General features: G+C 24.6%; 1 protein-coding gene across 1 annotated transcript; it reads right to left on the bottom strand.

The window, feature by feature from the left end:
• Positions 1-812: 812 nt before the first annotated feature.
• LOC145829743 (histone H3.3 type 1-like) lies at positions 813-1,654 on the bottom strand. Its single transcript, XM_082937612.1, has 2 exons — positions 1,522-1,654; positions 813-1,090 (listed from the first exon to the last, which is right to left on the bottom strand). The coding sequence occupies exons 1-2, from the start codon at positions 1,652-1,654 to the stop codon at positions 813-815; spliced, it is 411 nt and encodes a 136-aa protein (XP_082793738.1).
• Positions 1,655-14,529: the final 12,875 nt, after the last annotated feature.

The following is a 14,529-nucleotide window of genomic DNA, read 5'->3' as shown; positions in this document are numbered from 1 at the left end:
AAATATTTAATTTAATCTTAAGAAATTATTCATCAGTTTTGGACAACAGTTGATAGTAATAACGAATGAAGGGCAGTAGGTTACAAGTATTTAGTGTATATTGATTTTATTTCTAGAAAATTGTTTAAATTAACATTACGATGCTAAAATAAAATTATTGATAAAATATTTGGAAATTGTTCATAAGTTTTGAACAACAATAACGTAAGTAGGGGCAACAGGTTAAAGGTAGTTTTGGGATTTATAAAGTTTTATACTAGCATCATCACCAATGTTAGCTGGCCTGAACTATTAAGAGGTTAACTAGCTTACGTTTAATATTGTCAAATTTCAATTCTAAGAGATTATAAGTAAGTATATAACTTTTCCTTTGAACTTAAGATATGTAGAGTCGCAACAACTATCTTACTCTAGAGATTCTAAGATTTCCTATGAAAATGCAAAATTATCAGTCGTATATATCGTAATATAAACAGTTTACATTAGACTTCCATACTCTTAAATTAAGTTAGGATTGTTATTAAGAAATATAATCAAGACGTTTCTTGCAAGAAGGCAATTTTTTAAATGGTTTAGGGAGACCTTATTTATAAAAAAAAATAAAGCGAAATTACCCACAGCATTTAAGTATTAGTAAATTTTAATTATATATACTGGGTTTTTATTAATTTTATTTTTACTAATTTGAATTTAAAAAAAGATATATGAATTTTACAAAATTAATAACTACATATTTCTAGATACAAGTTTATTGAACACTAAAAGTCAACGTATTAACTATCAAATAATAAGTGTCCTAGAGTGCTATTAATTTAAGCACGTTCACCACGGATGCGACGGGCAAGCTGGATGTCTTTTGGCATGATGGTGACCCTCTTGGCATGGATTGCACACAAGTTGGTGTCTTCAAAGAGTCCTACCAAGTAGGCTTCGGAAGCTTCCTGGAGAGCTCCGATGGCTGCACTCTGGAAACGAAGGTCTGTCTTGAAGTCCTGGGCAATCTCTCTAACTAACCTCTGGAACGGCAACTTGCGGATCAAGAGCTCAGTAGACTTCTGGTAACGACGGATTTCACGAAGAGCAACGGTACCTAAAAAGTTATTTATGTTAAGTAGGTTAAAACACTTGAGAACTTTAAACTGTCTACATCATCATGAAAATTACTTATTAAGAAATAAATGCAGCTAAAACATAGTAGGATCAACAACAGGGCCATGACAAAATGAGGTCATAAATTAAAGCTTACACTAAGTATTCTAGAGATGGTGATGAAAAAAAAATTAAAAAAAGGTGATAGGTGGTTTTAATTGTATCTTTTTAAGTAATCTTGTTGGAGATGGCTATAACTTTTTTTTTGTTTGAAAAAACTTTGGAAACCATTGTCTACAGTAAAGTAAACAAAGGAAAACTGTTTAAAATTCATGACAAGTTTGCTATATCATTTACTACAACATTAACACAGTCTAACGTTTGAAAAATATTATCTATTTTATATAAACACTTTATTATTTTTATACTTACCTGGGCGGTAACGATGAGGTTTCTTCACTCCACCTGTGGTTGGAGCGCTTTTTCTTGCAGACTTGGTGGCAAGTTGCTTGCGAGGAGCTTTTCCTCCGGTAGATTTGCGGGCAGTTTGTTTGGTACGGGCCATTTCGTAGTTTAGTATTTATTTAATGTCTGTGAAATTTCTCAAATATTAGTAAAGAAACTATAAAACTAGTTAGCATCAGTTTAATGCCTTTTAAACTTTTTGGTTGAGTCTCTGTTGTTAAAACTTATCCTAGTTGTACTTAATAATATTACTATTCCTAACTGTTATTAAATAATTGAAACTTTCTAAATACCAGTTAGAACAGTTTAGAAAATATAGTAACAAAATTATCTTTAAGTTGATACTAGACTATATGTCTACTTGAAATTTATTTGACATAGCTCTAATAAAAGCTTTATATTAAAAAAATTGTAATCTTTTTTATGAATATTTATTATTAATTATTTATCAAAAATCAACTTAAGTTTACTAATCAAGTTTTAATAAAGAAAAATTAATACAACCATATCCTTTTTTGATAATTACATTACAGTAAGTTGATAATAGACTTTCAACAACTTAATGATTCAAATAGCTATTTTTAAAAATTTAGTATAACTTTCAATTTTTCTATTAGTGTTGTATTTGACTCAATAAACAAATCTAAAATTTTAAATAGTTTCTGCACACTTACTTTAAAAATAGTAGAAATTTAAAAACATTTTTATTTTAAATAACAACACTATAAAGCAACTGTTTCTTCTGCTAAACCACATCAACACTAAAAACTCTAGTGCAATTTATTTATTTTTTAAGGAAATATCAAAATCTTAATTCATAAATAATTTGTAAGTCACTATTTTAGTCAAAATTATACAAATAAGCCTAAGTAATTGAGTAAAATCATGTCATTTAAAAAATGTATGGTTATCTAAATAGGTTTTTTTTTTAATTTAAAGTTAATAGAAAAAAGCCTGAATTTTTAAATGTGGTGAAAATAGACTGAGTTGGCCTGAGTTATTCTAAAATAACTTAACTTGAACAACTCAAATATTTTCAGCCACAGTCTAAGTTAACTGATGCTACTAAGTGTTTATGTTTTCCCCGTTATATATTAAATTCCTGATGAGATACTAATAAATTCCAAAGAAAATTTGAGTAATTTAAGTATAATTTCTTAGCCAAATTATTTGAGTTAGACTAAATGGATGAACTTTATCCTAATTAGATAACAAAAAACATATAATGACACTAAACAGTCTTAAAATATTTTGAATCTTAGTTGCAAGTAAAAATAAAAGTTATCTTTTTTCAAATAAAAATTTAGTTAAAATCAAAAAGGTTTAGACTAATTAGATAAAAATTGGGTCTTTATAATTGTCATAGTAGTTATTATTGACATTGATTTATTACACTTTTATTTAACACAGCCAAACACATTTTTTCATTGTTTTATACATCTTTTTCACTAAACTTTATTAGAAAATTAGAACTATTTTAGCTTTTTAACTATAAAATTCTTACAACTTCAATAAGTAATAGAAAGTGTTAAGTAAATAGACAAAATTATCAAAAAAATTAGAAACATAAGATAAAACAAGCATCAAATATGTAATTATGTTACCTATATATAACAAAATTATAAAATTATTTACTCCTACAAACTTACAGCAGTTTCTTTCATTAAGATGTTTGGATACAATAATGAATGGAATAACTGTTAGAATAAAACATAACTTTACGTTTTTGGACCAAAAAACATTTATGTCTTATTTTTACAATATCAGGGGTACTAATTGAAAATTTTCAATATGTCAACTAATTTTTCTAGGTTTATGCTATAATTACCATTTTTGCCATAAGTGCTTGGTAACATTAAATTTTGTGTGAAGCAAACAAGTGTTAATTTAATCTTCAGAATACTTATAATCTAGCATTTGATAACAAAGCCGTGAAAAAAAAAAGATTTACGCATGACTTAGTATTCAACAAAAGCTTAAAAAAGACAATTTTTCATTAAAATATTTATAAAAAAGAATCTGTTGAGGTAAAAGTTCTTTAAAAAAACAAGTTTGTTAACTAATTTACTAGATTATATAAGTAGTAACTATAGGAAATGAAGTTATAAGTAGTTAAAGTTTCTCAAATCATTTTTTTAAGTTCTTTCAGTTCTTTTGACAGTGTAAGGCTCTAGGCTATACACGAATGACGATTGTTTTGTTGGTTAGTAAATTATGTTAGTAAACTTTTCTCCTTAATACCATATATTATTGTTTCATATTTTTATATCCTTTGTCATTAAAGGTTCAACCTAATAATAAATTTTAAGAACTTATGTTGTTAAACTAGTTTTAAATTACACAATTTTTCAGTTTTTTGAGATATAAATAGAGACAATATTTTTATAGCTTTTTTTTTCAAATGATCAAGTAAAACATACAACATGAATTTAAATAATAGTCTGTCTATAATGGTTTTAGACTAAGCACTAAACTTTTTAATTTTATATTTTAACATAGTTGCTCTATACTCAAAACAGTTCAGAATATCTCAGGGTAACTCAGAAAGCTATATTTTTTTACTTAGAATGACTTAGACAAGTTTGGTTTTTCATTAAAAACCTACATTAGTTTTAAATATTTCTAATCAGTAAGTTTTTTAAATTTTGAGTAAGATTTAGTTGTCCTTACTTCCATACTTTGACATTCTACAGCTAAAGCTGTGTAAAATTTGGTTTATTTTAAAATGTAAAGTTTATTGGAAATATACACAAAAGTATAAGAGGTTTTTTTGTAAAAATTTTTGACTTTCCTAATAATTCAGGAAAGTTCAAGGTCACTCAAAATATTTTTTGTTTCAAAGATTGGCATCCTTGATTGAAATTAAAATAGCAGTTTTGAGTTTTTAACCTTACTAAAAAAATTTTTTACCTAATTATTTAATATTCATTTTAACAAAATAAGACAATTTAATGTTCAGAATTTCATCAGAATAATCAAAAAATAATAAAATAAAAATAAATTAAATTAATATCCTATATTATGATAAAATTAGTTCCACTTAGTGGTTTTATTTAAATATACAATTGTTATAATAGTTAAGGTTTATATTTGACTAGTATTAACAGCAAAGTTTTTAAAACTTAATTGATTATAATATTTTATACATATTTACACATATAAAGAAATACAAAATATTTTTTGTTTGTTTATAAAGCTTAATGTTAAAATACAAAACACAAAAAACAAACGTTAACAAAGTATTTTTTTAGAAAAGTTAACCAAATGAGAATACTTGTGGAAATCCTTATGTTATAGTGATTTTAGTAGTTTATGCTAACTTTAATGTAGTTTTTGTTTCTTTATTTTGGGGTAGCTGTCTAAGTGAACGAGGGCACAAAATTGCATGAAGTCACTTTTGTACAAAGGGTAACTTTTGCACAAGCAGACATGTTTGCACAAGTTAAATTATTATTATTCATAAATATTTTTTTACTATCACTGTTACCCTTACCTTTACCCTCGGTCGGTTACTTATTTGTTGTTTATTAGTTTATGTTTTTTTGTTTAACTATTTTTTTCTATCACTGTTACCCCTAACCCTCGGTCGGTAGCTTTTATTTATTATTACTTTTTAATAACTACAACTAACCGTTAACCTCGGTCAATTACTTTTTTAATTTTTATTTTTAATTAATCTTTTAGTTTGTTTTTTACTTTTGTGCTAGGTTGACCCTTGGTGCAATATTGTCTTCTTCCAATTTTGTCCTCTCCTGCAAGTTTGTCTCCTTCTATGTGCAAAACATTATACGTGCAATTGTGTGCCCTCGTGCACAATAATAATGAATAAGAAAAACTTTAGAACATAACAAAAAAAACACCTACCAAAAGGTATGGACTAGGGGTAATAATGATAGTGAAAATTAATAAAATAAAATAAAAAGTTTGCAAAGCTAAATAAATTAAAAAGAATTTCAACCCGTGCAAAAGTGTCTTTGTTAAAAACTGACCCTTCGTGCAAAATTGACGCCGAGCAAACGTGTCTTCGTGCAAAAGTGACCCTACGTGCAAAAGTATTCTTTCGTGAATATTTGACTCATACCCAGCAAAATTAGTCTGAGTAGTAAAGTTCAATAAAAGTCAGTTTATGTAAAAGAAATTGATTTTTGATAGATACAGATAAGTCTAAAACTCTAAATTACTAAATTTTGATAAGTTATATAAAATATTATGAATCAAATAGATTGAGACTTATAAAGAACTAGTAGAAATAGTTTTATAATTAAAATATTTATGTAGGTTTGCCAGAGTTACCAAATCTTGAAACAGCTTAATCCTAATTTATTAAATGATTTATGCAAAATGGTTTTTTTTTGAACTTACTAATTTTTTTATTAGAAACAATGTATTAATATTTTTCTAGTAAATAGGACACTGTAGAATGTTTTTCACTTTAGATTTTTTTCAGTAACTGAGTAGTATAAAGAAGTATTAATTCAACTATTTACTAATTGAATGAATAGTAAGATTTGATATAGCTAAGATACAGACGTATTTTGTAATGGGATTTATGTGTCATTTGTTTCCATTTATTTTAAAATGTTTGAAAATTTAGAATCAGTCAACAAGAAAGCAAATTGATCTTATGAAAGTTCTCATTACTATGATAGATCTAAATAAACCAACCTACCCACAGATAGTATGTAGAGATTATAGTCAACACCTTCCAAATGTAGTTCTAGAACTGAACTTAGTAGTAATTTTATTGTTAAGTGTAATTTTTTTGTTTAAATAATCTTATTGGTTTAAATCCCAATTAGTTAGATCTTAACTTAATTATACAAATTTAATTATACATAACTTGATTATACTATTTTAATAATACTACTGTTTTTATTATCATAGCACAAAGATAGCACACTTTTAGTTTTACATTGATGAAATATTTTATATAAGTAGAAAAATATATTTATATAAATTGCTACAAAAATATTCTTAAAATATTAAGATGTAATATTAATAGTATACTTAAGAACACAAAAATCCATTTTGTATCTAAAACATTTATTTAGTATTTCAACAGCTATGAATTTAAATTAAGCAACTAGCTTTTACTATTCTATTTCAAGCACCTAAAAGGCCAATGACAGACGAGGGTTAATTAATGATCAAATACTCCATAAAAACCACAACAAATATATTTTATATGTGCAGTTAGTTATGTTTTGTGTAGCTGAGTGTAGGAAATACTGATACTATTCTTATCTATAACTTATTTTTATGATCCTGTATACGCGTTGTTTGATTATAAAATTAGTATTTATACTGGAGTTTAATTCCTTAAATGAATGATTTATATGTTTGTCAGTTTATTTTATTTTTTGTAGTTAATTGCTAATGTGTTGTTCTTTAGTATAATAGATACACTTACCAAAATATCTTGTTTAATTTATATAACGTAGTCTAAGACCGTAATTAAATAGAGTTGTGATAAGTAGTACCAATAAATTGAGTTTACCATAATCTATATCTTATATCGTGAACCTTTTTCAGTTCAAATAACATTTTGGCTTTTCTGCTGCAAAAATATAAAAAATAAGTATTCTTGTAGGTAATTTATTTTGTTTCATTTGAGTAAGGTTTTCCCTAGGTCACTTATGTTCAGTGAAATCTTATTTGCATAGCTCAGGCCTAACCAGATTTTTTATTATTTAAGATAAGGTTATTTTCAAAATTTAAAACATTTATTTTATGGATAGATTATTAGAGTATAAGTAGTTAGGACTCGTTTAAAAAGACCATGTTGTTATTTAAAGTATCTTTTTTTTTTTTAATATAGCTTTCAGTCTAAATTTAGATTCGATTGATTGTTTATTTAAATGTGTCATCAATGACTTGTGATAAGGATTGAAAAGATTTTTAGAATTTAAAAATATTATCTTATTGTGTATGTTTTGGAGAGCCTGTAAATTTTAGTAAAAATAATCAGTTATAACAAGGTTGTTTATTTTGAGAATTTTGAGTCTTTTTGAGACTGAAAAAGCTAAATTCTAACTTTTTGTAGTTTATGGTAGCAAGTAGTAATAAAAACAATTTTTTGATGTTTACTACATGACAAAGTTTTGAAATTGTTTTTTTTTTCTGTCTAAACAGTTTTAGCTTAGTTTAAACTTATAACTTCAAGTTGGTTTATGTCAATATACAGTTTATGTCTGCATATATTTATTATTTTTAAGTAGATTAACAATCTAATATTAACAAAACAAATTTAAGCACAAGTTTTAGCATTACTTTTTTTAAGGTCCAAAAAAAAGTTTATAAGAAACTTATACTCACAATTTCTGATATACTAAATCATAACCTATGTATTAATATTCTAGTATTGATTTTTTTTCACATTTTTAGCTCATATTTAAACAATTTATTAAAAACAAATCAATTTAGATCAGCTATAGAACTTATATTACCATAAACTTTTCTATAAACTTATAATGACTATTTAATAAAAAAAAGTGAGATATACTTATAAAATGTTAAAATTTACTCTAGTAACTTCCTGAATACTTAAAACTTTATTTTAAACTTTGAAACAAAACTAATTTTACTTAAAATCAAAGTTTAATTATTGTGAGTTTTTATAACTATATCTCACTTTTTATTAATTAAATGGTCATTAAAAGTATTCCTAAATATTCTGGAAACTACTTTAAAAATTCATAATAAGACGATATCACGGTTGCCACGAAATATTAAATTCTGGCAAACTTAGAACTTGCCAACTTAGGTTTAAAAAACATAGAAACACCTGTAAATAGTGAAAATTTGAAATTATAAAGTAAAAACCTTGAAGTTTAAGCAGTTTTTTACATGAGCAGTAATAAAACTTTGATTTGACACGAAAAACTTATCATAAAGATAAAAAAATTTTTCATCAACAATTTATTTTCAAATAGCTCAAAATAGCTTCACACTATCATTTTATGTTGTTATACTACATAACATAGTTTTCAACCCCAACCTTAATTTTAAACTTAAAATAGACCCAAAAACGTGTAATTTCAAAATTCTGCAAAAAATTCAGAACATATATATGAATTTTTGAAAAACCAATGGCAACCCAGGTATATAGAAAGTATTTAAGGTATTAAAATAGCATTTGCAAAGCATGTAAAACATGCTAGATTGCAAAAAACCAAATGATTCTTTAACTAATTTTAATCAAAGTTGTTATTCTTCTTAATCTTTAAAAAACAACAGATCTTGTAGAGGTTTTACTTGTTTACATTTAAAGGTTTAATAGTTAAACAAAAGCATCACTATATTTATAGTGCATAACACCTGTAAAAGGTAATTGTATTAATTATCTTTTTTTTGTAAATGTTTTTACTGTAAAAGTTTTGATTTGTGTTCATCAGTTAATTATTTTAGTAAAAATTGATAAGACTTTAATTACCGATAAAATTTTCAAAGGTAGTGTTTGATAAGCTCTTTAGTATAAAATATAACCATTAAAAGTCACTCAAGGGTTATATTTAGTATCGAATAGCTTAATTTATCATTTAGTTTTAACTTAAGTTAAAATTCAATTGAGGTTTTAGTGTATATATATATATATATATAAACACAATGTTCAGATCAATATTTATTTCTAAATATTTGCTGAACGGTGAAACTTTGTAGTACAAAGTGAACTTAACTGAACACTAAATTTTTTAAATTTTTTAATTACAAGTTAAACATTAAATCCTGAACCCTTTACTCGCAGCAATAAAAAATATATTTAATATATTTCTAACCATCTCTGACACAATAAGATAAGAATTTAGTTTACCAAAACTTTTAGATTGTGTGACATAATTACAGAATGTTTTTTTATGATTGATACTTTTAATTTTAAAACCTAAGTATTATACTTTTAAGTGTACAAACTTAAAAATACTAATTTAAATATTTTTAAGTAATTTATTTGTTACAAATTACTACAGAAACTTGCACTTTTGTAAAAAAAAATAAGTACTATTAGAATTTACAAGTATTTATTTTATTTCGTTTTGTTGCTTTATTGTAAACATGATAAGAAACTGTAAAACGTTTTTGTTAAAAAAGTTTATAATTCAAACAAAAATTTAATAATACGACTATATTATTACAGTTAAAAAAGTATAATAACGATTACAATGGAAAACCAACCCTTAGTTTCAAGTCGAATGAACTCTATGGTTAGTAATTTAAAAGCAAATTAAACAAAAAAAGCTAAAAAATTTGGGAAAAATATGTAAAAATAACAGACTAGTGTATTTATTTATTCGTCTCTAAATAAGTGTTAGACATTTTTTTATTTAAAGTTTTTTTTTTATATAGCTGTAAAATACAAGTCAAACGTTACTATAATGTATTTAATATGTTTAATTTTTTAAAAATCTAATATTTCGAAAAAATGGTTTGAAAAATACAGGTAAAATAAGTTGCATTTAATAAATATTCATTAAGTATCTACAGAATTGCAACTTTTTACAACTTTTACGTTTATCTAATTTGTAATGGTAGTTATGCTGAATAAAATTAAATTATAAACAGATTGAGCGCTTGACAAATTTGAGCGTTCATATTCAAAGTTACTACCAACGAATAGAGAACAAAATTCAAAATGCTACAAATCTTTACCAATTAGAAACGATTGAAGTAAACTACCAATTAAATACACACTTCTACCGAAAAAGATTTATAGAAATAAAAACGTCAAACTTAAACATTAGATATAAAATATACAACGATAAACTTAAGGCAGTTAATAGGGAGTTTAGTCGGTACATTCACACGACACATCGAAGAATTTACAACAAGAAACAAGACTTGTTGCACAAAGGACTCACCCCGAAAAGAATCCAGAAATTTCATCATTATGTAGCTGATGAGTCAACTGTAAGCAGTCAATGCACAGTTTGCATTCAAGATGTTGAAGTTGGTAGAAAAATGATGCGTCTCGACTGCAATCATGAATTTTGCAAAGAATGCATTGAAGGATGGTTTGCTGAACACAAAACATGTCCTAACTGTAGAAAATCATTTTAAATGCAACTACTGTTTATTGGACTAGAGTTAGATATTAATGAAGTGTTGCGAATATAATTTGTTGCTTCAATAAACTCCACATTTTTTATGAAATTTTGTTTAACTCTTTATTTATAACTTATTTTACTAAAAGAAATATTTTATTTACTCAGTTTTAGACGAACTTATAAATTTATTAAAATTTTATACCTTTTAAAATATTTTAAATAATATTTTGACAGATTTAAAAATGCACTAGCTTTTGAAGACTTATGCTTTAATTTTGTCTAAAATATATGTCTTTACTTTTAACTGAAACAAATAAGTCTTAGCTGTTTATTAAAATTTATTTCATCTAATCGAAATATGTTTAATTTATTGTCTTAATTTATTGCGAATATATAAGTCTAAATAGTTTAAGTTAATCCTAACTGGCCATTAAATTGTCTAAGTGATTTAAAAATGTATTAGTTTAACATAAATGACTCTAACTGACAAAGGTTATACCTTAGTTGATTTTAATAAAATATATCTATATTTATAAGTATTAACTATAATAACAAGAGTCATTTATACCCTAAGTAAAATACAAGCTCCTTTGAATTACTCAATTTTGTGTTAACTAAATACAATCTCAATTAATGCTAGTGGTATAAATATTTAAAGTTCCAAGCTAATCGTTTGATAGTTAAAATATAAACTAACAATTTTCGCTTTACAAAAAGCCAAAAATGTGAAACGTTATTTGTTAATTAAATTTTCTGCAGTTTTAATGAACCCTTACTATTAATTAAATTTGTTAGATTTCTGTAAAAAATTGCCAACCTTATTAGAGCATGACATTTCAAGTTGATACAAGCGTTTATTGTTGATAAGAATATTATTTTTCTAGTAATCTAAGAAAATCGTTTTTTTCCGAACGTAAAAAGATTCTAGCATTTTTCATCATTTATATACTGTTATATACTACAAAAACTTACCATAAGTTTTAGTATATTACAGCCGTAACTGTATATTTGTGGACAATATATTATTTTTATAATTGTTTTGGTACTTATTTACTTTATTTTGACCATAATTCTTTTTTTATAAAAAATGTAGAAATGAACATATCTAAGTTTAAGCATTTAAAAAAAAAGAACAAAAACTCACTAAAGTTGTTAATAATTTATTATAAACTACTGCAAGAAGTTAAAAGCGATTTGAAAAAATTTAAAACCCTACCAAAGTATTAACACAAATCAAAATTTCATCTATCAAAACTATTAAAAAATATTTTTTTTTACTTTGAAAGCTGGTCTTCCTTATTTATATGATTAAAGAATTAAAATGCCGGGCTAAGTTTTATAAGTTTATCCAAAAACGTTTTAAATCTTTTATAATGGTCTACCGAACTTTCTTTTTTGTTATTTGTCAATGAATCATACAAATTAAAACAAAAGCAATATCTCTCCATTATTGATTAAATAGAGTACAACTGCATTAAAAATACTAATTTACAATACAGCTGCCTGTTTAATTGTTATAATAAATGTTTATACAAATTTTTCGTTTAAATACAGTAACTATAATATAATTTTTATGTTTTCATTTTCAAAAAGATCATTTACAACAAATCATATAAACTAGTTTAAATAACTTTCTTCTATAATTGCATTTTTATTCTGATCGGAGTATTACTATAAATGTAAAAAAAGATTTAATTACTGACCTAGAATTAAGCAGTAAAACATTTTTAATAATTTGTCAGCAGCAGCAGCATCAGACTTTTATAAAAAGTCTTTTTTTTTTTACTTTTAGTTATAGGTTTAGTTCGAATAAACTTAAAAATGAGGACCAAAATAATGCTTAGTAAGTTTTTTACGTTTTTCATCATGTTATACTATTTCTGCAATTCTTAAAATGAAATAGCTTTTCTGAGATATTTAAAATTGGATATTTACTATTTATATACCATTTGCATATTAATACCATTAAACTACTATATTTCTTTTTTTAATTCACAATTTTTTCAAAACTTAACTAAACGTTTTTATCAAGTGTTAGATAAAGTTTAAAATAATTAGAAAATAGTTTTAAATTTAAGTTAAACACATTATGACGGATAATTATAGATTAAAAAAAAACTAGATAAAAGTAAGTTGTCAATAAACTGGTTAAACATTTATACAGTTTGCGTGTTAAAGGTAGGTCTTTATTTTTATTAGTATTTATTCTTTCGAATTCCAATAATTGCAAGTCTTAAAGAAACAAAACAAAAACATTAGTTAGCACAAAAAAGCTTAATTATATTAAACTAACCTAAGTTCGCCTGGGCATTTAGTAAAATGAAATAATAGAATAATTAATATTAATCTTTGATTATGTATGTAAGTAATCTTAGATACCTAAATAATATCAAAAAATTAAAATTAACAAAATTTTTTAATGATATAAAATTAATCTGAAAACTTAAATTATTTTATATTTTAACTGAGATTTTCAGAAATATTCAAGGTTAGCCAAAATTAGCTGAGTTTTTCAAAAATGTTCTACTAGTTTAAGCTGGGCTGTATTAACTTAAATCAGTTAATTTATAATTCCTACTACTACGATTTATTTGCTTAAAAGTCTAAAAAGTTAATTTTAGCTGTCATAGCTACATCTACTTTAAATTAATATTTTCTTTACAATATAGTGTTTTCTGCAGTTTATTTCTGATTTAAGTTTCTTGATAATTCTTATAAACTAAACATTATAAACCCTAAATATTATCCAGCTTTTTTTACAAGTTTTGTTTATGTTTCAGTAAATTTTCTACTTTTTTACAAAAGTAGCTAGCTTTAATTTAGATAAATAGTTAGTTGAATTTTATTAAAAGTAGACAGGTTATATACTTGTCTAACTCATGAAAAAAATTGAAAAAGTCAAAAAGCAGTGGTCGGCCGGCTTTATTAGTTGCGAGCTGCAATTTATTAGCATTTTTACTCTTTGTAACAACTCAAAAATGTTTGGTTTCCGCTTTGCTAAAAATTGTACCTATGACCATTGTTTTGTTCTTAGTGTGAAACTTCAGAGTGTCTAGTGTTTCAAAATTTTCTCGGACTAAAATTGTATACTGGCGGGCTATATCCAAACTATTTATAATAGAAAAAATAATACTTATTATAATATTCAAATAAGTAGTTTGCAGAAACAGTTGTTTAAATTGAATAATTGAAAGTAATTGAGTTAATATATACTGATCATATTTGTTCATAAGTTTCTGATTGCAATTTTTCTTGATTTTTACTAGCGTGTCTAAAAAATAAAGATTTCCGGACAAAAAGTTCTCTAAGGTCATTTTACATTTTTGTAAGAAAATTATTTTTTATGTGTTAGTTTCTTTTTTAAAAAGTTGATGCAGTTTTTTAATTTTGAGATTAAAAGTTTACGATTAAAACTAAAAAGGAGCAAAAAAATACTTAAACATAATTTTAATAAACTTTAACACCATAGTACAATAATGTCACAGAATCCTAATAATCTAATAAAAACACAAAAACATGTACATATTCAAATACTTATAAATATTTAAAAGGGTTTGTGCAATAACTTTATACTTTGCAAAACACTACTTTAGAATATATTAACATAAATTCGCATTAATTTCATACGAGTTATTATTCCTGTTACGACTTTTCTTGTTTCTTCAAGTTGTTTAGGAGAAATAAAAGTTTTTCGCCGGTCTTTGAAAGCAAACGATTCGTGTAAATTACCAGCTTCAGAAAATAAGTTAACATATACTTACATCAAAAAACAAAATACAATCAGTAAAACTAGAATCCATACGGTAATGAAAAAATCGAAAATTCAAACATATTTTATTCAAAAAGATCAAATCTTACTTGTAAAAATACAAGTAACAAAAACACGGCAATCTATAAATATTTATGATAAAAAAAGGCAGCAACTTTTATAATACTT

Source organism: Thalia democratica, chromosome 2, assembly GCF_965202585.1.
Source record: "Thalia democratica chromosome 2, ktThaDemo2.hap1.1, whole genome shotgun sequence".
In the NCBI taxonomy this organism is placed as follows: Eukaryota; Metazoa; Chordata; class Thaliacea; order Salpida; family Salpidae; genus Thalia; species Thalia democratica.
The sequence above is the reverse complement of the archived record's forward strand: the minus strand, read 5'-3'. Positions and strand labels throughout refer to the sequence as shown.

Coding starts and splice junctions, on each gene's coding strand:
- LOC145829743 (XM_082937612.1), bottom strand. CDS start 1,654: ATGGCCCGTACCAAACAAACTGCCCGCAAATCTACCGGAGGAAAAGCT. Junction 1,091..1,521: donor ACCTCATCGTTACCGCCCAG/GTAAGTATAAAA, acceptor ATAACTTTTTAG/GTACCGTTGCTCTTCGTGAA.